Here is a 27267-nt window from a genome sequence, read left to right as displayed (position 1 = left end):
AAACAAACCTTTGTTTTCTTTTTCTGTTGCATCTAATGGCTTTTATAAATGTGTGATCAAATATTCAAGTTGAAAGCCTCAAGTATACGTTCTGTTTTACGATTCTGCAGTCGAAGGCACACATCATGTTCTAACCAGCAGTCCCTTCGCCTAATGCACGGGGCCATGGTGAGTCTTTTCTACGGCTTATATAACTTTGTAAACACTTTTTTTTAAGTTCTTGAAAAATAATAAGGCTTTCCAGCCTTAATACGAGAAATGAAGCAAATAGATTTGTAAGAATATAAAACACATTCCAGATTCTTGCTTTGGGCTTCATGTAGGTATCACACATACTTGAAAATGTAATTTAAATAATCTTCCTGTGCAGAATGCCAAAATAGATTTCAAATACCTCCCCGGCCTTTCAAGTTGGTAGGTGAATAAACGCCTCACCACCGAGCTACCCGGCAATCCAGACACCCCATTTGCAGATAAAATGAGCAATTCAAGGCATGACATGAACGTTTATGGAATTTATGGATTTGTGTCCCAGAATTCAGGTGTTTTTTTTTTTCCAAGAGATGAAATACAAGTTCCAGTTTTCAAATACTTTTTAAAATCCCATACAATTTCTGCTGAGCTCTGCAAAAATGGCTCGAGCTCTGTTGCCCACTGGGTCTGTACGACAGTTCGGTGAAGTGAGTGTCTCTGGGCCGAGCCACTATAAAGCCCAGCTGTTCCGAGCACCTCCAACAATGAGAGCGTTCTGCATTGTTTCATTTAATCCTCAAAATAACACTGAAGGTAGAAATTATCTGCACCAGAAAACTAAAGCTTGGCTATGCTAGGAAACATCCCCAAGGTCAGAAGCCTGGTGAGAATTGGCAAAGGCAGACTTCCCATCTAGACCTGCCTGGCCCGGGCACCCACTCTCTCACCCTCTAAAAATAGGCAACCTCACATATCCGCCCAGAGTTAAGAAGCAGGCATTTTTGGTGCGACTATAAATCTGCATTCTTCCGTCTACTTCGAAGGCACTAAGAGGCTCTTGTGCCCAGAGCTGGTGAGGTCTATGCAAACCTAGGTTCTGGAGAGAGTATGCTTCTAATGCAGCTTTTAAAGGGATCCCAGTACTGAAGTATGTTTTTAAGGATTCAAGCTCAGTTAAGAGGAATGTCCTCTGTGAAGTAATTTCAAAAGAACCAAAGCCATTGATCTTGAGGGACCTGAATGCCAAGCACAAAATCTATCCTTAAGCAACCTTCCCGGGGAAAACACTTCAAGACCTTCATGTACCATCTCTCACGTTAGTGACGCACTAAAAGTGACCGCCACGGGCCCCGCGGGCTCCTCTACGTTCCTCAAATGTGAAGGACTTCCTCAAAAGTTCATGTGAACAAGTTGAGGAAAGCATGCAGTGCAACCAAAGTAAGCACGCATGTATTTTGAAGGCCGGATTTGAAAGGACGTTTCTGAGAATCGAGTTCCTAGACACCAAAAAATAGAGTAAATGTTTCCTATCAGTATCTCATTGGTTACAGCACCAGACTATCTCCCCAGATAAAAGTCTCATAATGGGACATCAAGAATGTTATAAATGATGGCACCAGAATTTAAAGATTTTAATCTTCAACCGCAAGAGCTCTGAAGCCGTTGTTTAAAAAGTCAGTCCAAGGTCAGACTTTTGAAACAACGGCCAAACGCTTCACAAGCCTAAGTTCTGATTTCAAATGAGCCAAGCTCCTCTAAAAAAATAAAAAAAAAAACAAAACAAAATAAAGTAAAATAAAATAAAATACATCAAAAGAAATTATCACTCAAAACTAAAGGCCTCTGTGGATATTTACCAGCAGAACCGAGAGCAAATGCACATTGTCTTCAGATTAAAACCCCTGTAGGTCAGACTTCGGGTACCCACGGTTCTTGTGCCAGAGAAAAATGGCAAAGCCGGAGCCAGCTTTGCTTTTAATACAACATACCCAGACCCCTATCCTCATTCCAGTGGGGTAGCCAGTGCCACCACAATTCGTGTTCGTTAATTTTCAATAAATTATAGCTTAAGCTTTATCTGTCTTCCAGGAAAACAAGTTAATCAGCTCGGCCTCAGCTCAGCCCTAAAAAGTTGTTTTCCTTATGAATAAGCTACTCCCGGTGCCCTTTGGGGCAAGTGACTTGTTTCTCACCACGGCTCTCATTTTGCAACTTAGGGACGTATGAAAGAAGACGCAAGCTTTGCCCTGTTGGTAACATCACCAGCCAGTCCACACACAAAATGATAATTACTATCTTCTCCAATTCCTGCCTATTATGATTTTATATTAGGGAAAAGTGATTTTAAAACTCTCAAGAGGGAAGTTCTGCTCTAATAATAGTGTTTATCTCGGTGTCTGTCTCTGTCCGAATCGGACAGTAATAATAACGTATGTGCAATAATAATAATAATATATTCTGATTGCTTATCGTGCCCGGCTCTGTGTCAAGGGAAGAAAGCAGGGAGTTGAGGCAGAGCCACAGGGAGACACAAACACAACAGTAAGCACTGCTGGAGGTGAGGCAGAGGGCAAGGGACAGCAGCTGGCTCCCACGGACCCCCACGTGCTTGACGTGTTGCACGAGCAGCCATGCTCTTCCGCTGACCACCATTTTGCTTTGCTTTATAACAAAAACAAGCATGACGAGCTTCCCTAAGAGCCAGAGTCCCCCGGGAATTATGGAGTCACCACATGTGGGGAGCTGCCAGGCCAATGAAATTTAATGTGTCAACACCCTATAAAGAAAACAACGGCATTCATTATTAAGAAGGTGTGTGTTTCTCACTGAAACTTGTTCTCCAGGGTTGCTTCTGGGATAAAGGAATGACATTTCCCAGGGACGAGGAGGGGGGCTGGCTGAGGTGCGGACTGAGCCACATATTTTAATACTTGGGTGTGGGAAGCAGAAGATGACTGACCTTTTCCACTTGCTGGAGAAATTTAAGATGGGATAACGTTAATACTTGGAGACAGATGTTCTCACCTGATCCAGCTGGGAACATCGCAAAGCAGACCGTCCTATTTTCCATTCCAGAAGCACAAGTGTCTGATGTCAGTTAAACCAGCAGGGTACGCACACAGATGCTTCATTCATTCATTCATTCGTTCACTCATTCATTCACTCCTTCATTCACTCGTTTTCTCATTCGTTATTCAAAAAATATTTCTTGAGCCTCCACTACACTTCACACACCGATGTGAGCCATGAATGTCCATCAGGGAACAAACAGACAAAAATCCCTGCCCTCATGGTGCTGACATTATCATGGGGGATACAGACTGAAAGCAAACTAAGAACTAAAACGTGTGGCATGTTCAACAGCGGTGAGTATTGTGGAAATGCCAAAAGCAGAGAAGAGAGAGCTCATGCCCATTTTGAGGAGTCATGAAAGAAACAGATATTTATGATGTATACCTCACCCTGCTCCATGGAGAGCACTGGGCCAGGATTGGGAACTTGAACCCGTGGCCCCCAAGATGCTCTCAGTCACCGGGGACAGAGACACCTGATCACATCATCAAAATCCACTGAAAAATGGTCTGCGGCCCCACAGGGTGCTGGGAATCTGCCAGCAGACATGCTGTCTGTGAGGGAACAGAGCATCTGGGCCAGAACAAGGATGTACGTTTCAGTGAGCACAGAAACTGTCTCCAGAAATAGTGAGATTTCTCAAAGTTCTACAACTCTACTTGGTCACCATACAAGCAGCTCCTTCACAGTGGAAACACGTGTCCTTGAGACTTGAAGTGTCTTGAGGGCAAGGACTACGTTTTATTCACCCAGGCAACTGCTCCTCAGAAAAAAGCCATGCACCAAGCTGGCGCTCAGACAGCATCTGATGAACCGTGCACATCACATGCAACCGTGCTGAAAGCGAGTCGGTTGTTCTGGCTCATCTAGAGCCAAGTCTTTTAAGGTCTCATAACTAGAACATGAAGCGGACACCACCAGGACTACCGATGTGTCTAATAAGGTGACTCGGGGCTTGCATGTGGGGCTAGTTCTTTAAGGGTCAACATCTCAATTCCTGGCTCTGGGAGAACAGATTAATAGCAACTTTGAGAACTCTACCCTCCAGTAGAAAAAAAATTAAGGTGAAGACAAACGGGAGGAAGAAAGAACTACTTCAATCTATGAATGGACTGTAAACCACCATTTCTAATTAATTTGTTTGCTCTCAGCACACTTTGCAACAAGCCAAAATTATAGATGGCGTTAGGGTTCCCAGGCTAGCCCTCAAACTTTTTTTCAGCTGTACTGAGGCTCAACTAAAGAGGGCTACAAAGTCTAACCATCGTGTTGGTAATAGGATATTCCTTCTCCGTTCTAACATGAAAGCCCAAAAATAGATCTCCCTTAGGGGAGTCAGCCAGGACAACTCTATTTTTTATACAGGGTTTGTTTGGAACATGCACATTCACATTCAGGAGGATCACATGAGACTAAACGGAAAAGAAGTTTGAAGTACTTCAATGTCAATAACAGCTATTTTCTCCAAAACAGAAGTCCTAGATGAACAGAGGAAACCAGTAGTTAATGGGATTGGCCTTATTGCCTGACCTAATATCTACAGGCAAAAGGGCAGGAAAGGAAAGAAACCAGGGTTATATAATAAGCAATGACTGCTGGTTAGAATACTGAAAACACAAACAATTCAGTAATTATACCAAAGCAATTCTGATGTAGTCTGCCCTATACCATATTCAAGATACTGAACAGAAAACTGAGTTTTTTTATTTACATGTCAGGTACGAGCCGCTAAACTTCACTGGACCTGAGATCAAGCCAACCCTCATAGATCTACGGAGTCAAAGTGACCTTCCCAATTAATTTCCTGATGTGTTCTTCCATTCCTCATTCCATGTAGCCACAAACGTTTATTGCCACCTCTCCTGCGACTGGCATGCAGGCTGTTGGCTGGGCAAACAAAGAAAAGTACGAAGCTCACCGAGACAATACTGAATGGTAGCTGTTGTGGCAGAGGAAAGGTAAGGGGGCTGCCCGAAGGCACCCGAGGCACAGTTGTAGGCTGCTCCTGCAGAATCTAAGAAGGCTTCAGACCAGCCAGCCCTTTTGGACACCCAGAGGGACACAGGGGTCCCGCTAAGATTTGGAGTCACTTATTTCGCATTCTTTAAAACACAACCTCACTTTCTTTTTTTTTTTTTTTCAACGTTTTTTATTTATTTTTGGGACAGAGAGAGACAGAGCATGAACGGGGGAGGGGCAGAGAGAGAGGGAGACACAGAATCGGAAACAGGCTCCAGGCTCCGAGCCATCAGCCCAGAGCCCGACGCGGGGCTCGAACTCACGGACGCGAGATCGTGACCTGGCTGAAGTCAGACGCTTAACCGACTGCGCCACCCAGGCGCCCCAACACAACCTCACTTTCTAAAGGACACAAAATGCTTAGCTGGATGGGGATCCCAGGCCACTAGTGAGCACAGGACTGCCACTGGCTAGCAGCTAGCTCCCATCAGTTTCTGGGGAAAAGGGAACCGGTCATAACATCGCCAGGGAAAGCTGGTTCTGCCTTCTATTGATCAACGAATGACCTTGGGGGTTTGTGAGGACAATCGACTTTGCATTGTTTAGCAAAGTTTAAGTGGATGCCCCCCCACCAAATCCTGGCATTTAATAGCTTCAGTGCATAAAGCAGAGTTGAGTTTACATGGATATATATGGGAAGTTAAATTCACTGTCACTGCTGAACAGCTAATATAAGAAGTGGCTGCACTTCCAGAGCATAATCTGGCAAATTCCTAGTGAGAACTCAGCCTTGGGAACAAACCAAAAACACTGCCAGAGGTGGTCTTAAAACACAGTGCGGGGTCACTGAAAACAGCTGCCTTTGGCTACTTTTTGAAACTTAATTTCTCCCAACAATGGTTGTGGTTTCCATTTATGCCTCTAATTAATGTGACTCTTAAGTGAAAAAGCACTTGCTGACACAAGTGATGGCTGCGTTATCAAGAAGGGATGGCTGGAGCACAAACCTGGGCTAGAATGAGGTAGAGAAAACACTTTTTGGCACCTAGTGAGAAAGCCAGAAGAACACGAGGGATCAAAATAAGCCTAAATTAAACAAGTACATAAAATTATCATTGAGAATTATCATGCCATTTTCTTTTTACAGCAACCACCATCTCTAGCTAAGGGCCTAAAACACAGCTCTGAGTTCATTCAAAGGGACCAACCCATTACCCTGCATAACGTATGTGTTTTGAAGACCACAGAGGAAGGATCGTGCCCTGGGTCTAGCATCACCCAAGACACCATCTGCCTGCATGCTAGAAATTCCGAACCTGCTGAAAAACCACCATGCCATTTAAAAGACCAGCAATTTAGCAACGGGATTACGGGCACCGTGTGGGACAGGCCCACAGCACACTTCATGCTGACACACTTGTGACATTAGAGGAGAGGAGAACGCTTTCCTGAAGTCAGAAAACACCCACAGTCACCCAGGAGTGAAAGAAGGACATTTTCAATTGGGACATGAAGATCCTATGGAGGAAATCATGTCGGGGGACGTGGCCATAGGAGCAGCATGGTTAAAGCCAATCCAATAATCCAGTGCTAGTAATTACTACTGAATATCACAGGATTAATTTCTACTTGCCAACCATTTATGACGTTGTCGGACTTTGTTTCTGATAACAGGCACAGTGAGAGACATTTCTTTTTTCCTTTCCTGACCTTTTAACCAATTAATTTGGGGGGGTGGGGAGGGTCAGAGTTGTTAGTCCTGCCTCTCGGGCGTCATCTTCAAGGTCTGTCAGACACTAAGAGCGGCTCGGATGTGTGGCCAGGAAGAAAGCTTTCGGTGACCTTTCTATGACATTTCTCGGCACCCTTTCCTACCACCTAGGGCCTTGCTATCTTAGATCTCCCTGTGATGCATTCTCGAGAAAGCACATGCTGTCTGTCACTGCCACTCCTGCTCTTGGGCCCCTGCCTCCAAGGACATAGCTCAGGCTGATGCTGGTAGCCATCCTTCGTCCTTCATCATCCCCATGGCTTGGTTATAAAAACTTCCACACCAGCTCCGCCACATACCGTACCTTCTTTGTTGCTACTGTTGTCCACTCTACTTTCCATTACGTCTTTTGTGACTGATCCGCAAGAGGAATAAGCAGAGACTTGCAAACCCCAAATTCATCACCAATTTTCTCCTTTTTATGTAAGCATACAAAAGTATGTTTTTATACCCAAGATTTTTAACTTTTAATGTTTATTTTTGAGAGAGAGAGGGAGGGAGAATGAGGAGGGAACGGGCAAACAGAGACAGAGACACAGAATCCGAAGCAGGCTTCAGGCTCCGAGTTGTTAGCGCAGAGCCCGATGTGGGGCTCGAACCCACGGGCACGTGACATCACGACCTGAGCTGAAGTCGGACGCTTAGCTGACTAAGCCACCCAGGTGCCCCTATTTACAAGAATTTTTGAAAACGACAACTAAATATTGGAGCAGATTACTGCAGAAGAAGCCTAAGGTAGCTGGAGAAACTGGTGAATTGCCCACAGAATTAAACGTGAGAATTCTAGGCCACTCCAGAAAGGAGGCCCCAATGTTGTGTCTGAATGAGGTGTCCCGACTAGAGTTCCACACTGTCTTCTATAAACAACAGTCATTTCACTTCCTTTAAAGTAGAGCAAGGTCTTATAAAGACATCCACAAAGCAGAAGTGGAAATGGCTCTCCACCTGGTCTCCGCCAAAACCACCTTGTAAAACGCGCTTGTCCACATCCTTCTGCTCTAGCAAATCTTGAGCAACTCCTCCTCTGTGTGTTTTCACGATGTCCATGCTCTTCCCATCCTTAATCATCTCATGACTCATGTCTAGTCTCATTCAGCTTTCAGTGAAGCCCTCCTTGACCGCAGAAGTGTCAAAAGGGTATCAAGTGAGGAGAGGTCCCAGGGTCTGGAATTTGTTCCTCAGTTAGAACTGTGAGCTGGAGGGATGGGGGTGGGGGGTGGGGGCTGGCAACAGAATCAAGGGAACAGAAGAGAAAAAATACCAAAGACAGCAACTTGGTACTTGGCACTGTCCTTGGTGCTGAATGGTATGTTTGTTTTTCCAAGTTACATATATCGTTAAGACCAGAAGAGGACTGACAAATGGCAACTAGCTACAGTGGTACAACTGTATATGCTACAAAGATCAATGCATGAAAAATCCATGTTTATAATGGGCATGTTTATCATTAGTGTCCAAAGGGGTTCCTGCTGGGGAAAAAGTGGGGACCAGAGCTTTGCACAATGTATACTCTTCATTTGCTTTTTGCACTTAGTTGGAATTGTTTCATTAGATTTGTCTATTACTGAACTTCAATAGGAGAACCAAGAGAGTGATTGTATTATTTGTTCAAATTAATATTAACCAAATAGCATACCGGCATTGTGACAGGCATAGGATTATAAACCTGTATGAGGTATAATTCCTCAAAACAAAAGGAAAGAGAGCTTCACAAAGACAGCAGTTAACTTGCAAGACAGAAAATTTGTAATTTTTCATCAAGACATTCTTTCTCTGAATCTTTTATATCAATAACCTAATCTTTCTCTTCTCTAAACTTACAATCACAAAAGATCTCTAGCCCTACTGACAATGGAGAAGTATCTGGTCCAGTAGTTCAAAATTTTTGGACTGCCTCTCTTCATGGCAATGGTTATCTAAAAGGATAATCATTTCAAGTATTGGTTTTATGACTTGTTTCCAAGTGAGAAGGAAAAATTAGGGAAATTCCATAAGAGCACTTTGTGTTCTCTGTCCTATAGAAAGAATTTATCTGTTTCATCTATATTTGGAGAACACATTCATTCAGATGCTGTAACACAATTATTAATGTGACCATAAAATTATCAGTGAAGCCAAACCCCACAGCTTGAAAGCTCCAAGGACAATTAGATGGATTATCAAAGCAATAAGCACAATGGATTACATAGTTTAAGCCTTCTACTGAAAACACCTGCATGCTTAATAAAATTTTAGCAGGTATATACCTTGATTGACATTAGCTGCTGGAGGCAGCCTGTGACTTAAACCACATGACACGAGGGCAACACATTAAATTTTATCCGCAAATTAATTTCTCATTGATCTCTGTTTCTATAAACTGCCTGTAGGGACTCCAAACACTTGAATCCTTTAAACAAAAGAAAGGTTAAAAAAAAAAAATCTTAGAAACATACTGAGGGGTCTCTCTAAGAAAAGTTCATGGCAATGAGAGCCTGATAATACTTCTCAGACATAATGGAACTATGACTGACCATATTTCTTTTAAATTAGCTGAAAACCAGTGACCACAAATATGTCTTCATGTAAAGTAGACACGATGACTCGTTTGCTTATCAATAGACATCAGCCAAACTATACTATGTCTCATGATTGAGTGACATGGGTTGTGTTGTAATAAAGGAAGCAAGAGAAAGGAAAATGAATTAAAGTGATATTGGAGGCATGGGTGAGAGTTAGTCAAGAGGAACTGTTTTCCAAGTCACTCTTTCAACCAGCTAGAAGAAAAACTCTAGAATGACTTTCCATTACATTTAAAATAATGTCCAAAGAGTTTCCAATTTTACATGGTCTGATCTCATCTCCCTGTACTCCTACATGCAACATCTGTTCTAGCCACACTAGCCCTTTTTTCTGTCATGCAAACATGCCAACATCATTCCCATTGCAGGATGTTACCTGGGAGAGTCCTCCTGTTTGTACCACTCAGCCCTGGACCTTCAGATGACTGACATCTTTTTTTTTTTTAATCACTAAGGTCCCATTTCAGAATCCATGCCCTCAGTGTGCTAGCTAAAGTCACCTCTTCACAACCGTTCCTTAATACAGAGCATTATCAAAACTCACCCAACTCATCCATCCATCCATCCATCCGTGTGTTTGTTTTTTGTCTGCCTCTGCCACTCTACTGCAAGCTTCGTAAGGACAAGGATTCTGTCTTATTCAAAAATGTCTCTTCAGTAGTCAAATAATGTCTAACACCTAATGGGCACTTAATAACTATTTGCTTACTCACTGTAACAGGGTTAAAAAAAAAGTTGTGTACTTTTTAGACGTGGTAAGAATAGTGTTTTCAGAAAAGTACTTTAAAAAAGCAATTTCTAACTGAAGAACACTAAGGTCCTGAAGAGAGGCCTTTTGTGCATCTTTGGTACCCACTGCCCTTGTCCTGTCATTGCTGGATTCACTGACTATCCCAACCTGCCCATTACACGTAGGGCAGAATACCAATCCCAAGGTAGAAGGAATGTGTCACAGAGAATCAGAAGACTGGGGTCCAAGAATAATGAGATCCTGGACCTGAAATGTTACTGTATTCTCCTCTGTAAAATGAGGATAGCATAATTAATTTGAAGACTCAAGGCTCTAACGTGAGATACTTGGGAATTCTATGATATTGGCAAGTAAGGGGCGTTGGTATTGATGACGCTTGATAGAGATTTGTCCTGGGGTCTAACACAGGAAGGTTCTACAAGGTTGGAATTCATATTTGCCTCAGAGCCAAGAAAGAGTGCCCACACATAAGGGGTAAGAAATGTCCCTGATTTTGCCTGCTTTCTTTTAAAAATGCAAACTTTGGACTATGACTAGCATCTATAAACAGCTGCCTTGGTTGGTGGTTAGCACATGCTAGTGCAACCCAAAAGCAGAACGGGATGTCATTTGCAACCCAAGCTAACAGTGCCACACCCGCCATGTCATTGCTAGGACATGGGCTCAAGTGTTGTGCACAATACTGTACAGAATGACCTTGGTCAGAAATGAGCTTAGGGCAAGCTCTAGTAGAATATGCCGAATAGAGAAAGTCATTTTACATATACGTAAGGCATGGAAGGATGCAGAAGGTCAATGTCATGACACAGGGGAACCCTGGAACGGATTTGACAAATCTGGCACCAGGTGGGAAGGTTCATGAGGAATGTCCTCTTGGGGTTTATCCTCAAGAGGACAAGTCTAAGGAAGAAAGTGGCCATGTCTCGTGAAGACAATAGGGAGGGTGTGATGTACATACACGCTCTCGATTGTTCCTCTCTACTAAGCCAAAAGTGGGAATCCAGAGAAGCCCTGTACAGAAAGTGATGGTGGACCAAGTCAACGCACATGCAGCCACACAGGGATTCCAGTTGTCGCCCAAATACAGTGGGGTCACAGGCAATGATCGGCAACACGTTAGGGCCAAATATGGTCACTTGATTAATAAGAAAAATACACAGAATTCAAAGGTCAAGTCCTGAGTTTACCAAAGCTCACTGAGACAACATGACATTGAGTGGAAAATCTTTTTGTCAAATGTTTATGTAACACAAAATATAATGAGGAAAACAAAAGTTATTTTCGATTCAAAATCCATGATGCATACAAGAGAAGTTTACATAGTGAAGGTGTTAAAAATATTGACTGCTGATGTTGACAGCAAACCTCCTGTGCACACTGTTACCATGTTGAGTGATTCTCTAAATGTAAATTTACCCCCTAAGTGTACATAAGCCAATTCAGGTGGAAGCTCTTCTTCTGCCACAAATTTAACAGACTGTGGTTATCGCGTTTGCCCCTGGGTACAAAGTAATATTTGGAAAAACTACACCTGGCTGTTAAAAATATCAGTGAAGAAAGGTCAACTGAAGTTGTTAGAGGAAGCAGCATCAAAGCACCCCCTATGCTAGTTTCTTGGGGCGACTGAGCCAAGAAATAGTGAAGGCCTGATCAAGAAAACCCTGCTTATCAAACCTTGTGGTTTATTCAACCTTCCACAGTATGTTCCTAAAAATACTCTCAGGTTCTTGTTTTTTTGGTTTTTGTTTTTGTTTTTTTAAGGAGGAAAAGAGTTAGCAAATGCCCCACCCTCTACCCCCCCACCCAAAACAAAACACAAAAAACCCCACCAAACGAGTGCCGCCTCACAGGACTTATAGACCTCACAGCCAGAGAAGGTCAGTGGGAAGGCACGGCAGCAGCATAGCATACTTGACCACAAGGCCGAGCAAACTGTTTTCTCTACAGAGCCAGAGAATAAATATTCTGGAATCTGGAGATCAAGAAGTAAAACAGAAGATATTCTGTAGATAATTATGTAAAAACTTTCACTAGTTTCTACTGTCAATATCTTTATGGACACTGTAATTTAAATTTCATTAATTTACACAGTTTCCAAATATTCTTCTTCTTCCTCCCCCCCCCCAACCATTTAAAATGTAAAATCCATTCTTAGCTTGCTGGACAAAAATCAGACCAAAGATGGGATTCAACCCGACAACTATAGTTTGGAGACCTGTACTCCAGCAGACCGAGAGGTCGCGGGGCAAAATTAAGCCACAGAGTCAGAGTATCTGGCATCGGCTTTCCCTCAAAGTTCATTTAAAACACCATAAGCGTAAAGGTGCCCTGATTGTCTTTTAACAAAATCAGATTATCTCCTTCACCCGGTAGCTGATGTTCACATTCTGGATTTATTTTCCATATCATCTTCGCTGTAGACGTCGCATTGGTTTTGTATGATAAATGCAGACAGGAGCAAAATGGGAAACACACATTAATCAGTTTCCATTACCATGACGAGCGACGGCATTGGGAAGGCATCTGGTGTGAGTGAGGTGTCTGCTCTTTAACAGCCAGCGACCACCAGCCACCGCTTGTAATGCTCTCCTGTTCTTATCTTGTAGGCTTTCATATCGGACTGGGCAAGACACAGCTAATTGTGAGACATGCAGGAACAGTGCATGTGTTATCTATAGGTATGTTAACGTTCTCCTCCTCCCACTTTTCTATTACGAGTGACAAATGATGTTTACCCACAAATGCAAGAATCATTGGGGGCCGTGCTGGGATGATCGTATGAGACACCGAGTAAAGGGCCTTACCTGACCACAGTTCTAAGCTACTTTTCCATCCTCAGCCCCAGGTCTATGATCCCAGGATGAGGGAGAGCTTGAACTCGTTGGTCTTGCAAATGCATCTTAGTGGTTTTGAAAACGGGGAGAGAAGTTTGATGGCCTGCTGCCTCGGAATCGATAGCCATGAGCACTGTGGTGTGTTCCAGAAAGCTCTGAAATATAAGCCCTTCAGATGGTATAGATCAAAGGCTGCAACCCACACCGCATGTGCTAGGGATACCGTAGAAGGACCCAGGCCGCTTGCATCAAATGCGCAATTTGTTTCCTTAGGAACTCACAGAGACCGTTGAACTTGCAACTTGCAACTCTCGGGACTTAACCCCCTGTCTAGAACCCCGGCAGCTGTTCACCATGTTTCTTAATTTAAACTTTATTTAGATTACTCACCTCAACAAGAATGCAGCAGAAACTTTCAACAGGGAAAAACCATGTTAGGCTCCTCGTGATAATTTAGGATTTTCGGACAGAGTCACAACCTTCAGAGAGGTTACGGTCTTTTTTCTTCTCGGAAATGTAATTTTCACAAAGTGAGAGAGGAGTGGGAGATGTTGTGATTTAGTTCATTGCGTAAAATGAAGCGTGGAGGGCAAGTGTAGTTGACTTCTCAAAAACAATTCTAACTGCACAGTTACATATCCAGAAATGTGTAAAAGAACTCCCATCTCCCCCACCAGCAAATACACCTTCCAGAAAGATCTTCAGAGTTACCATCCTCTCCTCAAAAAAGCGGAGACAGAGAGAGGGTATAAATGTCTTCAATGTAGCAAAAAGCCGGAGTCCACACAACCTTGGGCCCAGCACATATCTCCAGTCGGGGCAGAACATTCCAGACAGGACTCAGCCTCTTTAACAGCGGAGCTGAGTCACTTGGTGACCTTCTGTGGGACCAGGCAGAAGAAACCCAAGGCAGACATGAGCGCCGATGTCACACTAGCACATTTCTTACTACAGAAGTTCTCAACAAAGGGCAATTTTGCCTCCAAGGGGACATCTGACAAGGTCTGGAGGGAGACATCTTCAGCTGTCATAACTAGGGAGGTGCCACTGGCATCTAGTGGGTAGAGGCCAGGGATGTTGCTAACGTCCGATAAAGCATAGGACAGCCCCACAACAAAAATTTATCCGGTCCAAAACGTCGGTTGCTCCGAGGCTTGACAAAGCCTACCCTACTGGAACCATCGCCAGGTTAAGGTCCATAAAAGGCACAGGACCCTGCAACCCTGCAGCAGCCCCCACCCAGCCTGCCAGCCCGCCTGATTGTCCTCGGCTATTAACAAAGAGGAAGGTGAAAAGCAAGCACCCAGGCGAGTTCTGTTTGTCAAGAACTCGCACAAATCGCAAATTACGTCCTCGGGGACCGCTACGTATCAGAGGAGTCTGGTCAGTGGGAAGTTTCTCTACATTCATATCATGGAAGAGAATTTAGGGTCACCAGCGAAGGGATGTAACTCTGACATAAAATAACTTAGGAAAAGCAGTGAAGAACGAAAGCGCCTGGCATATAACCTCCCCGTTTGGCTTTCGTTACTCTGGGAGCTACAGGTCACCCAGTCTTTTAACGCAACAGAGCAGAAGTGAGCAGAGATTTCCAGAGAAGGTTCAGAGTGAGCATCATGAGCACAAACCCATTTAACATTTTGTGGGTGATTGAAAAAAGAATTTATTAGGACACTCTCCAGGGTAACTGAAGTAATTTAAGTAAATTTAGCTCTAAATCCAGAAGTGACTTACATTAAAAGTGATATTAAAAGTGATTTAACAAGCCTGTGAAGGACAGAAATTGGTCTTTTTTCAGGAATTAGCTTTGAGTGGTTGCTATTTAGACTTGGCTCAGCCAGCATTCTGCAGGAATCCCCGGACACCAGCTACTGGCCCACTTTCTGAAAGAACTCTGAGGGTCTCGGAACCACAGGAAATTGCGAGTAATTGAGCAAAGACTGGCCAGTTAGAGGGACCGGGGCCATTGTGATCACTGTGCTTACCTCCTACAAAAATGGGAAAATGCATGTTTACTCACAGAGATCTTCTCGTCAAGAGATGTGACCACGAGGGAAGGCTGGCCTTCCCTTGGGGGTGTGCATCTCTCCCAGGTGCATGGGAGGAGCCACACAAACCCCCCCCCACCGGCCCTCTCTCTAAGTGAGCCAAGTATCCTTGGAGAGGTGGTAGCAGAAAATTGGGAATTTTAGATCTCTCGTGCAGGAAAGTATTTTAAAATCTCTCCTTCAGAGTGACAATTCCCCAACCTCCAAGCTTGTGTTGCACACAGAAGCTACCCTAGAAGGCCTAACAACAACGCTTCAGCTGGACTCATAAAGTCAGCCTTCCAGCCGTTAATCCAGACGAGGACCTTGATATCACTGACACGCTGAACACACACAGCTCATCAAGCTCTGTTCCCAATTTTCCTGCCCCTTCACGTTAGAAGTCACTAAAATTTAACTGTGACTAACTTGCACAGGGTTATATGTCAACAAAAAATTTAAACGCTCTGTACGCTGGTTATTGACACTGGACCAGAGTGTTCTGAGCTCCATAGATAGTAAAAGTACAAGCTCACTTCTGGTCAACTAATTGAAAACCCAGTCAAAAGGGAAACCGTACGCTTAACCTGTTAATTTAATCTGAATCCTATAAACGGAGCTCTTATATTTACTTGGTGGAAAGTTATGCCAGTCTTTTGAGAGGCGGCCCAGGTGTTTTCTGTGAATGCGGGCACCCCACTAGCGTTCCAAGGGATTTTCCATGAACCATCTTGTGAGAGAATCTGATTTCAGAAAGCTTCTAGATCCTGATTTGCCCCTACCTTTTTCACACTTGATATTTGGTAACACCTTCTTCTGTCCAAAGCATCTAACTCACAGAAATAATTCTCTTTGACTAAGTTCTATTACATTGGTTTATGTAACATTCAAGTAAGTCACATCATTTCAATGATGGGCACCAAGGGCATACACAGATCCAAACACAACATCCTCTTGGTGAGCACACAGCTGCAGAGCGAGAACAGAGAAGCCTGTTCACCAGGAGTGTCAGCCTCGTGTGGTTACGTCACCGCGGAACCACATCAGTGGTTAATCCAGGACAGCCGTGAAGGTGGCTTCCATCATACTGTCTGAATACCAAGGACTAATGTAACAGGATGAAAGATACTGGTCTGGTTCTTGGAAGACTTACATCTCTCTGCATCTGCCCTGATGGCTGACAGTTGTTGATACACCTTGATTCGTAACTTCCCGATCACAGGGTTCCCTTTTGTCAAAAAGAAAGGGGAGCAAGGGGAAATTCGCCGGGTGATGTCTCAGTTTTCAGTCAGGCCTATGACTTCATCCTCAAATGTCAAATGCTTCATGAAGAATGGAGGTTTCTTTGGTGGAACAGCATTCAGAACTCGTTAGTCCTTTTGCAAGAGAAAGCACCTGTTTGGGGGAGCCCGCAGCATTACACAGCCACAGCATCCCAGAAGTACAGGCCCAAAGTGAGCCAGAGAGAGTGCCCAGATTTCATAGGCTTTAGGATTTAAGTCCATTTCTTCTCACCGAGGAAACCTGCAAACAAGTCCTCCTTCAATTCCTGCACACTGCTCTACAGAGACAGGGTCCTGTCACCAAGGGCCAAGTTAGCTCAAGGTCAAGGCCCTTGCAGTTGGTTCCAGGCGTTGTTCTTGCAGGTGGTTCCAAGCTCTCAGATCCTAGACTTCGGGAATATTCCTAGGAGTCCCCATACCACCGTCCTGGCCACTCTTCTTGGCCTTTTCCCATAGGATGCCTAGAGCAGCTCGAGATTGAACACGTTGAAGGAGTTTCAAACTCAAGAAATTTTTAAATGCCAAAAGACTGCGGTTATCCCAGGAACTGGTAGAACACAAGGGGCCATCATAGCTGCCATATGCACGTGTTGCAATTTGTCCTACCTGTTCCCTGGCAAGCAGAGAGCCCTGGAAGTCAATGAATTTGACCCCGCCTGTCTTGCATTTACACTTGACACCCAATTCCCCTCTCTGAGCAGCATAAGAATCCACCGTGTTTCCAGCAGCAGTTGGCCCGGGGAGCTGCAAAGGGTGCCGTGTTCAAGACCCGGCTGCCTGCAGTTTCATCAACACGGTCCTGTAATAAATGTGTACCTTTGCCACAAGCAGCGGTACATATTTCTCTGTAAAAAATAAGTCTGTCGTGGAAATATACAGGACTTGGAAGAAACATCAAAAGGACAAAAGGTCCTGAAGCAATTTCAGGGAAAAAAGATGCCAATACCACAAGCCAAAGGTTGGCAACGTGAGCCTGCCAGAGCCTGCTGCTTAGGCACCGGGGCGCCCCAGAGGTCGGGGCTGAACCCCGACCCCCTCTCTTGGGTGGGGTGTCCGACAAATCTCTATATCACGTGGGACAGCACGAAGGGATCAGGTAGGTCCCTTCCAGCTCTGAAAGCTCGTTGAGTCAGGGATTTCCAAGTGATTTACAGCAGCAGTGAGTCTGAGCTTCCACGGAAAGTATCCAAGGGAGGAAAAGTGTGGACAGTCACAAGGCATTTCTCACCCAAGGAATGTCCGTTCCTGCATTGGCAAATCGATTTATGCACAGCCGAACCACCATTCTTAGGCAGCGAATTGATTGCCCTGCTCGCTCCAGTCCACTGAAACCCCAAACATCAGAAGTAGTATTTCCCATAACTGGGGATTTGGAGGTGGCTGACATGATTAGAGTTTTTCCTAAGATGACATCCCCTGGATTGTGATCTGGACCAATTATGAAATTCTAATTAAAGACCGTCTCGGCATGAACAAAGATTAAAAGAGATACAAGTTTCAGGTTTCTTTAGCAAAACTTTTCTGGCGAATCATCCGTATTTCCTGTCACAATACGCTGTAATTATTTCAGAAAATGTTTTAGAGATAAATTACTAATATAATCTTTGCTCAAAAGCAGTTCAAAATCCTTTGTACCCAGCCTATCTTGGTAATTCTCTAGTCGGACAAATCTGCTGAGTCACCCTCCTGATGATTCACCTTTTGTTCAGATTGTGTTTCAGGAAGGAACAATGAAACACACCATTTCCCTCCCTCACTGAAGTGGTTAATTTCTAAAATAATACCACAACAAAATGGCTTGAATTCCGATTTGTACATTTTTATGAAAATAGCATGTGCCAAACTCAATTCCGAGGCTTTTGGGAATGAAAGCAAGATTTAAATGTAATAATGATGCTGATTCCAGATTCATTAAATAGCATCTCTACCAGAATTTAAATTTTTCCTGTAAGTGTTAGAAGTCTCACCATTAGTTGCAAGACCTGAGGCCACTGTACCCTCTAGGAAGATACTGCCCACACCTGCTCCATTTCTGTACATCAAGGCCACCACACAGTTGGCCTCCAGGGACACTAGTTACGTGGGGGAGCAGTCGGGAGGCAGGAATATGGATGGATATAGGAATGCCAGAAGTCTGCTTTGTTTTCAACACCAGTGAGGGAGGGATCTTGCAGACTTTCATGTTGTCTGTGTCCTAATTTTGTCACTTGATATGATCCATTGATGGTCAACAATGGGCAGGATTTCAAACCACTATTTTGGTAAAATACCCAAGCCCTTTCCATTGGATGCTTATAGGCATTTCTGCAGCAACCATTTCCACGGGACTCCTAGGAAACGACAGCCTCCACCCCAGTCACTGGGAGCTGGAAAGGAGTCTGTAACCTGGCTGAAGATAAACCCGCGCACACCCCCTAGGGTAAGACTTGCAACAACAGAGCTCTGACAAAGGGGAACCTCCTTGTGCCACAGATACAAGGAAGAAAGATTAAGAAGGAGCTGAAGGAAGCTGGGATGTTCCACCTGGGAGGGGGCCGACTCAGAGGAGGCAGGATCATCTTGGAAGGACACCATGTTGAGGAGGGTTCAGATATGTGCTACAGAGCCGGCTCCTCTGACTGCAGAGTCGGGAACAACCAGCAGGAACTAGGGAGAGAAACAGCCAGTGCTTCCCCAAAGATGGAGGGAGATGCCTCGCTGCTCATGCACACTCATCTTTACAGCAGCTGGGAACTTTCTAGTACCTTGCAATCTCTGACTGCTCATCAAGTAGGCAGTTCTCGAATTCTGCACGTTCTTTTCCAAAACGACCGGAGAATTTCAGGAAAGAGGAGTAAGTTTAGCCTTCCATGAGACCGGAGGAGGAACTCACAGAATTAATGGGTGGCATTCTCTCAAATCATCCTTGGTAATTCATAGCATCGCCAATAAGAGCGCCCCATATGGGGATGCAGAGTTTCCAGATGAGATCGTGCACGGAGATTTTACTGATTCTGGTGTAGTGCACAAAGTGCAACGAGCTGGTGAGGGTGACGCATGATCAGGACAGCCACCAGCACAGTAAGCTTCATAACTAATGAAGTCTTATTGTGAAGAGAGGTAATTGCATTTGTATGCATAAATGGTGCCAAATCTAGCCTGTCCAGAGCCCACTTGGAGTGGAATCTCTACAGCCTTTGTCATTTAGTGATTATCTCTTAGTGGAAGTGCTCTGTCCAGTCCTGCTCTAATTACCGCCACTTAGTGTAGATTCAGTTCTTTAACAACATGAACTGATGTGGAGGAAATTAGCCTTTTGTCTAATATTTAGCGCTCTGTTCTTAGTATTTACGGTGAATGATGGGCTAGGAGGAAGATGACAGAAAGGAGTCCCTGGATAATACCTTGTGCAGTGAGAGTCTGGCATGAGGAAGTATTTTTTTGATACAGTAAATTAAAAGTCAGAAAAAAAGATTTAACGGACCTCAGAACTCTCCCTGGAAATTCCCAAAGCCAATAATGCAAGTGTTTTCTATTCTATCAGAATTTTAAAAGTATATGATTTCTCCCACCTCCTCCCAACATATATGGATTTGGGTTTTTGTAATAGTAATACCTTAATTCTAAAATGCAACTCTGATACAGAGTAGATGCTGGAAAACCAAAAACTGATTACTGATCTCAAAGTACTATTTGTAAAGCAATCAGTTAAAAGCTACTCAGCAGAGAAAGGCTGATTATATTGATAACCCTTCCCTTAAAACTCTCACCTTTGGTTATGCCCCAAGGGAATAGTTAAGGAGGCATTCACTGATGTCCAAAACTGCTGGGGGGGAAGGGGGAAGGTTGCATTGTCAGTATCATGAAAAAATAGATGTAACTCATTTTTATATGAATATGGAGATTTTTCTAGGGGCTCAATGTAGGACTGGGTCCCTACCACAATGCCCTGAGTTAGATCCTTTGAAATCCCATGGGGAACACAGTGACTAGAAAAGACAGTGGTTGCTAGGGCCATACAGCTCACTCAGCTCTCCCATCAGTCACCCTGAAAGAGCTCCTCTCTTACACATAGCATCCCTGGAGATACACTGGGGAGCCTGGGGTTTACATGGCCACTGGTGACACCAGAGGACACGTACAAAGAGATAATGGTTTTCTGGCCTGTGCTATGAGACTATCATTAATTCCTATCAGTGCAGATAGCATTCCTTAGCTCAGATCTGAAATGAGAGAGCTCCATGGAGCATCTAGAATTCGAGTCCTGGGTTGGTGGCTGGCGGGGGGGGGGGGGGGGGGGGGGGACGGGGTCAGGTTCCTTTGCACACTACCTCCAGTACCGTGACCCCCAGGAAGTCATTTGTCTCTCCAGGCAGACAGGTGCCCATCTTTAAAATGATAAGAGCAGATGAGGTGATGGCCAAGATAATGACCAACCTCACTCTGGTCACCTAATGTTCCCCGTCCCCCGCCCCCAGCACCTGCCAGACTCACTATAACCAATTCTGGGGAGTTCCATGTCTTCTCATCTTAACTGTAGTTACAATACACTTCCTGCCCAAAGACAAAACACTCATGCTCCTCATTGAAGCCAGGGACAGCAGCATGTTGGCAGGTTACATTTCATCATTACTGTTCCCTTGTAATTACAATGTATGATCTCTGCGGCTTGCTGGGCATGTGGTGTAAGATATGCTTAATACACATCCGAAGTCTCGTTAGTGATCTGGTCCCTTTCTGACTCGAGAAATTATTATGGGTAGAGGTTATAAATAGGGCTGAGTCTTTACACTTTGACCTCTCTGGGGTACAATGTGTGAGAGGCTAAAACATGGTTCCTTGATCCTGGTGCATGTGGCCAGCCCGTAAATTCGGGCACTTTGATAAGACCTGGGTGCAAGACCAGTATTTGTACTCCAAAGGAAGTCATAGCTAAGATGGAGATCGAGGACAGAACTCAGCCCAGCACCAAGGAAGAGGGCTGTTTTCCACTATAGTCAAGATAAAGAACCACTCAGAAAAGTCATTGTCTAACAATAACTTTGGCGACCAGCATATAATTATAGCAGGATAACAGACTAGTGTTTTTAGTTTTTACAACTGTAATAATTTCCTTGCCATAGTGTACCGGGAAAGGAGGGGGGGAGATCTTATAGTTTAGGGATTAATATTATTGAATACCCCTCTACTTCTGGTATTTTACATCTTATAGTGATTCTATAAACTTGGCTTATGCACCTACTATGTGAAATAATGGTGAGGGAAGGATCCAAAGTTATGATGAATCAGTTCTATGTTCAAAGGGTTAAAAAGCTGGCAATATAAATTATTAATATTTGAACCTATTGGCATGGGACTGACAGATAATATATAATATAGGTATATTAACACATAAACATATTTTGTATATATTCATTTAGATGACAGATTATAAATGTAAAATAAAAAACAGAACAGTAGCATTCTGTAGAGGTCAGAAGTGAGGGGATGTGGATTGAGTTCATCAGTTTATTTCAATTCAGAAACAAAACATGTTCTGAGCCTGACACTGTATTAAATACACCTCAGACATAAGAGGAATTAAATAGGGTCTGTCCCTCAATGAGTTCAAAGTCATGAGAGAAAAACAGCTACGATCCAATGTGAAATGGACATGCTCTAGTAAAAATGCAGACACAATGATGCCTGAGGGGCAGCTTGTTCCACATGAGTTTGGACAGGAAGGAGGGTGGGCAGATGTGGTTATTCTGGAAATCCCACAGAAAGAAGAGGTGTCATGTAGCTAGGCTGAAGGATGAGCAGGACTTTGCCAAGGAGTTTTAGGATTCCTGAAGGTGACTATGGAAGGTTACTGAGAAATGGGTTAGGGAGAGGAGAGAGGGGTGTAGAGGAGTAGGAAACAGAGGGAGGGGAGAGGGAGGTGGGAGAGAAGGGGGAGAGAGAGAGAGGGAGAAAGAGGGAGAAGAAACAGAGAGAGGGAGGGGAGAAGAGGAAGAGAGAAGAGAAAGAAGTCGAGATAGAAGGGAGACAGGGAGGCAGAGAAGAGAAAGAAAGCCCACTGCTTGGCAGTTTCAATGGTCAGAGGAAAAACTTCTCAAGGTCTCAACAAGGGTAGTGGATGTTGGCCCAAGAGGAAGGATGCTGAGGGCAAATCCACTGACCCAGCTGGTGGGATCAAGCAGAAAGGACTAGTGAAGCTTGATGGCAAGGTGTGTGGCTTTGGCCACCTGGATGAATGCTGGCTGTAGGCTGTGTTTGAAAGGAAAAGACAATAGGCTGGAGGAAAGATTTGATTTTGGACATGCTGGATGTATGATGCCCCCAGATATTCAAGTGGCAATGCACTTGGGAGAGTACGATGGCTATTTTGGGTGCGGGTTCTTCAACTACCTGGAGGTGTGGCCAGGGTCATGTATGGAAACCAAGGCCCAGGAGGAAGAGACTTCCTAAATTCTCCCAGCTGGCAAGGGACACAGCCAGTCTGAAAACTCAGAGCCTAACCTTGGGCTCCCTCTGAACAACACCGGCGTTGTCCATGGTGCTGATAGGGAGCTTACAGATTCTAGCTATATACGTAAAGCATTGCACTTTGGGGAACATGATCTGTCCCATCCAGATCTACACAGCAAGAGCCAGCACATACCCTGATGACTGTGTTTCTCTGCACTCGAGGTTGTGCCATGGAACGTCCACGTGGTGGAAGAGCGCATGTCCACCACCGTTTCGCAGCCCAGCAAGCTCAGGTCCCCCAAGGGGAGATGATTTACCCACAGTGGCGGAGCGCAAGTCAGTCAGAGCCACAGATAGCAAAGGGGACTCTGCGATCTCATTCAGAGAGAATTAAAAACAGACGCTTCTGCTCTGCAGTCTATGGAGCCTGCCGACGTTGCTGAGGCTGGAGAAATCCGAGATTTCAGGTTTTCCTCCACTCCGGAAAACACAAATGCTTGGGAGCCAAACTCACTTGCTTTCAACTCCTAACTGCTCCACACAGAGGACTGAAGAAAGGGATGTTTTAACTATGTTCCCCTTAAATTAACTTGAGGAGTTGGCGACAGCGTGCTAAAGAAACCATGGCGAGGTCCAAGTATTTATAGGAGCATCAGACAAGCAGAGCACCGACTGGAGAAGCTACAACCACACTCCTCTGCACAGGGAGTGGGGGGAGAGGTGTTACTACAAAGCTTAGCAGAGTCTCCAGGAAGAAAACAAAGCTTGGGTGCCAGCTGACGGAGCAGCCTAAGATTTAGGATACACTTTTGTTTCTTTGGAAATGTACAGAATAATAATTTTTAAGAAAAGCCCCTATAGTTAAATTTTTCATTTTTAAAAAAAAATTTTTAATGTTTATTTATTTTGAGAGAGAGAGCAAGAGACAGAGAATGACCAGGGGAGGGCAGAGAGAAAGGGAGACACAGAATCTGAAGTAGGCTCCAGGCTCTGAGCTGGAGAGCCTGACACATGTCAGCACAGAGCCTGACACGGGGCTCGAACTCACAAACCATGAGATCGTGACCTGAGCCGACGTCAGATGCTTAACCTGACTGAGCCACCCAGGTGCCCCCAAAACTTGCACTTTTAAAAGATTAACCAAAGAAGTTGACTCTACAGCCCATTGCTTTAATCACTTATCACAGTGGGTCACATGGAGTAGGGCACGTGGCTTCACGAAGGCCTGTGCTATTGCGTGATTCTGTTCACATGGAGTTCTCAACACAAAGCCTTTGGTGAAATGGTTCAGTTGTCTGGCGGGAGAAGGGGAAGCAGGCAGGGAATGGAGAAGTGTCAAGGTAAATAACAGCAGCTCCTGGGGACTTATGTCTTGGACACAGCCCCAGGACTTCAGGGCATTCTGTCTCACCCAGCACAATCTGCAGTCTGGGTTTTTGCTCAAGCATGAAAGGCGAGAACACCTAGCACAGGTAAGGCTGGCTGGCCACAGCCCCTTCACATTCATGCTTTGGAGCTCAAGAATCAGGACTTTTTCCAGACTGCTCATCCTCCTGACAGACAGCGTTCTGCATGACCCACATCTCTCCATGACAGTGCATCACGAACACCAGATCCTGCCTCAGGAGATGGGTGGCAGTTCCAGAGGCCTCCTGCTTCACGTGTGCTGACGGGCACACAGACCCCGGCGGGTGCAGAGAGCGGTGGAGACCCCCGGCAGAGTCCACGGACCTGGACTACGAGGTCTACAGCCCAAACTTGGAACACAAACGTCTCCATCTATTCGTTCCACCAGGGTTATGTCTCCGAGCTGGAACCACTCCAGGGAAGCAGGACTAAACTGGACAGTGGAGGCCGGTCACCCTCAACAAGGTGGAAAACACCACCCAGACCTCCACCTGTGGCCCAGGCCTTCCTCCAGCCCACAGGAGGAATGAAACACTACTCCTGAGCTCCCCTGAGCAGAGCACGGGAACAGCTGACCACTCACGAGCGCCTAGGGACCCCGTCCATCCTTTCCAAGATCTTCAGACAGACTCTTCCAGAAAAAGAGAAGCAGGGTCTGAAAGTGCGGGGCCCAGCTCCAAAAGGATCCTTGTGTGTGTTGCAGAAGATGTTTCCTTATCTTCTTTGATTATGTTCTGACAGAATGGAGACAGGCAGATTCCACTTGGAGCGGGCTCCATGGCGGGACCCCCAGGAGAAGCCCTGTTGGTCTGTGGCAAGGAGTGGGCTCAGGGTGGGAGGAGAGAGGGGGCAGGGGGCACGGGCCACGTGACTCAACCAGAAGAGCCCAGGGCAGCTAGGACTAAAGCAGAGGTGACTTTGTCTTTTAAGGCTCTGCGTTCACTTGTCAATTCAGTAAGTATTATGTAGTCAACTGCCATGATCCAGGCTCTACTGTGGGTGCTGGGAACAGGGGATGGGACAACATTCCCCCAGTCCCTGCACCTGCATTTGGGGGACAAAGGCAAAATAATCAGGAAACAAATAAGTAAGTATTCGTGGTGAGGGCAGAGAAGGAGAAAAGAAAGGAGCGGTGGGAGGGACCTGTCGGAGGCAGCTGGAGAAGGGGGACGAGGAGTGGCCAGCTATGCCAGGGCCAGGCAGGGAGAAAGTAAGAGCCACGAAGACAATAGTAATGTCTTCAGCAGTGGTGACCACTCCAGCACCACGGGGTCTGCCAGGCAGCCACAGGGCCCCATCCCCACATCCAGTGTCACTCAGGGCACTGCCTCTCCCGCAGGCACGGGATAAGTGAATAACTCGCAGGGTTGGGGTCTGTGCGCAGAGTCCGAGGGCCCGATGTCCACTGGTGGCTTCTGTCCAAGTCCTCTGCTCCAGACAGGACAGCAGGTGCTGCTTCCCTCTGGCCATTTGGCTAAGACTGAAGGGACCTCTGCTGTATGTCAGCCACAGTTGGCCAGACTACTAACCTTCAGACACTGCCCTCTCCAGTCAGTCGTCTGCCTCAGATCAACCCGGTGACTTGGTGTGTTCCTTCCACAATGACAAAAGGCCCCCAGGGGACAACAGGGCACACGGTACTACACATCATGTGTCTGATAGCCAGGGCACACCGTTCCACAGGCAGATGCACTGCCATGTGTGAGTGATGGGGGGGGGGGGGGCGGGGCACGGCTCAAGGTCACTGCCGGTCTCATGGCAGGCTTTCCCAGGGGGCATACACCCTCCCTCCATAAAGAAGCCGGCTCTAGCTCCTGCTCCTGAGGGCAGCTTCTCAGTAATGGGGGAGGGCAAACAGGAATCAACTCGACAGATAGAGTCGAGTCATTTTGTTAACAAGAACTCAGATTAGATTACTCTGTGATTACATGGTTCCGCGGTGTGATAAATTGGTTAATAACAGGATTCCCAATGTAGCTGCTTAATGGGAATTCAATAATTAGAGGTACCCAGAACTGTACTGTCGGCCTAGGAAATGCTGGCACCCGCCTGACCATCTAATAACTCAAAACCTATCTGGGACTGTTGAAGTGGTTATGATCTGGAAGGCATGCTTTCAATACGAACCAAGCGCCTGATAAAATTACCCTTTTGTACCTAACACACCACGCTGGATACCACAGCATCTCACAAACTCAATTACAAGGTCCTTGTTTTCCTTGTTAAAGGTCCAAGCCAAAGAATTCTTTAATATCTATCTTTATCACTGCTCGCTCCTGTTCCCATTATGAAATTAGTGATCAACAGAGAATAAGGATTAAGTAATATCTGAATTGCATCTTAGAGTTTAGGAAACTTTTTCACTGACTTTTCTTTGGGGAGCGTGGGGGGAAATCCTTACCAGAAGGCAGTGAAATTGTCAGGGCAGTAATTATTGTACTCCTTGAAGGGAAAGGACATTGAACCTGGAGATAGAGAAACAGGCACCTGTCGAAGCCAGCACAGCCCCCGAAGCAACAAGAGGACAAGGCAGGATGCTGGGCCTGTTCTTCCCACCACGCCACATAACTGCAGATTTGCACTTCCCACAACTGCCCTTAAGAGGGACTGTGCCTCCATTGTCCCATGTTCTAGATTAGCAAGGCACGAGTTCACGAGCTTCCCTCCTCCTTCCCATAAACAGCACCATAACTCAAAAAGGCCCTTTGAAATGAGGGGGGCGAAGAATTCTTGCGTTGGGCGCAGGGGTTATTAACTAGCCATAAACTTCTCTGACAATATTTTTAATTTTTCCAGTAGTACTAGTACAGTCTTTGATGCTAAGAAAAATGGAGCAGTGGATTTAAAACATAAAATGGTCCATTAGATGGGTCTTGAACTTGTTTTTAAAACTCCAGATAATACAGCTTTGCTGTTTTGTCTTTCCAAAATGTCAAAATTTGGCTAGGATTAATGCCTCTCTAAATCAATAGGATTTCATGTTTGTAAATGGTTTATGGCTCCACTGGATATACAATGTTATGAGCTCATGTATTATCATCACCACGGAGCCTTTACTGAAATCTACTGACATTTAGTCAGCATCCAGACCAGACAAGAAGGAGCACAGAGCATAATTCTCTAGAAGCCAGCGCCACATGCAAATAATCAGGGTACAGGGGTGGAGAGAAGGGAGACGAGGCTCATCACTCCTGGGACCA

General features: G+C 45.2%; 2 protein-coding genes across 5 annotated transcripts in view; one reads left to right on the top strand and one right to left on the bottom strand.

Moving 5' to 3' along the window:
* DOCK1 (dedicator of cytokinesis 1) overlaps positions 1-27267 on the bottom strand; it is a 530259-nt gene that overhangs the window by 281059 nt on the left and 221933 nt on the right. The window lies entirely within an intron of this gene.
* The window catches only part of INSYN2A (inhibitory synaptic factor 2A), a 58680-nt gene that overhangs the window by 27896 nt on the left and 3517 nt on the right, over positions 1-27267 (top strand). The window contains exon 3 of the mRNA XM_043597864.1: positions 12694-12765. Coding sequence (XP_043453799.1) covers positions 12694-12765 — 72 coding nt within the window. The remainder of the gene's footprint in view (positions 1-12693; positions 12766-27267) is intronic.

This window comes from Prionailurus bengalensis, chromosome D2 (assembly GCF_016509475.1).
Source record: "Prionailurus bengalensis isolate Pbe53 chromosome D2, Fcat_Pben_1.1_paternal_pri, whole genome shotgun sequence".
NCBI lineage: Eukaryota > Metazoa > Chordata > Mammalia > Carnivora > Felidae > Prionailurus > Prionailurus bengalensis.
Note: the sequence above shows the minus strand (reverse complement) of the source record. Positions and strands in the feature narration are given on the sequence as shown.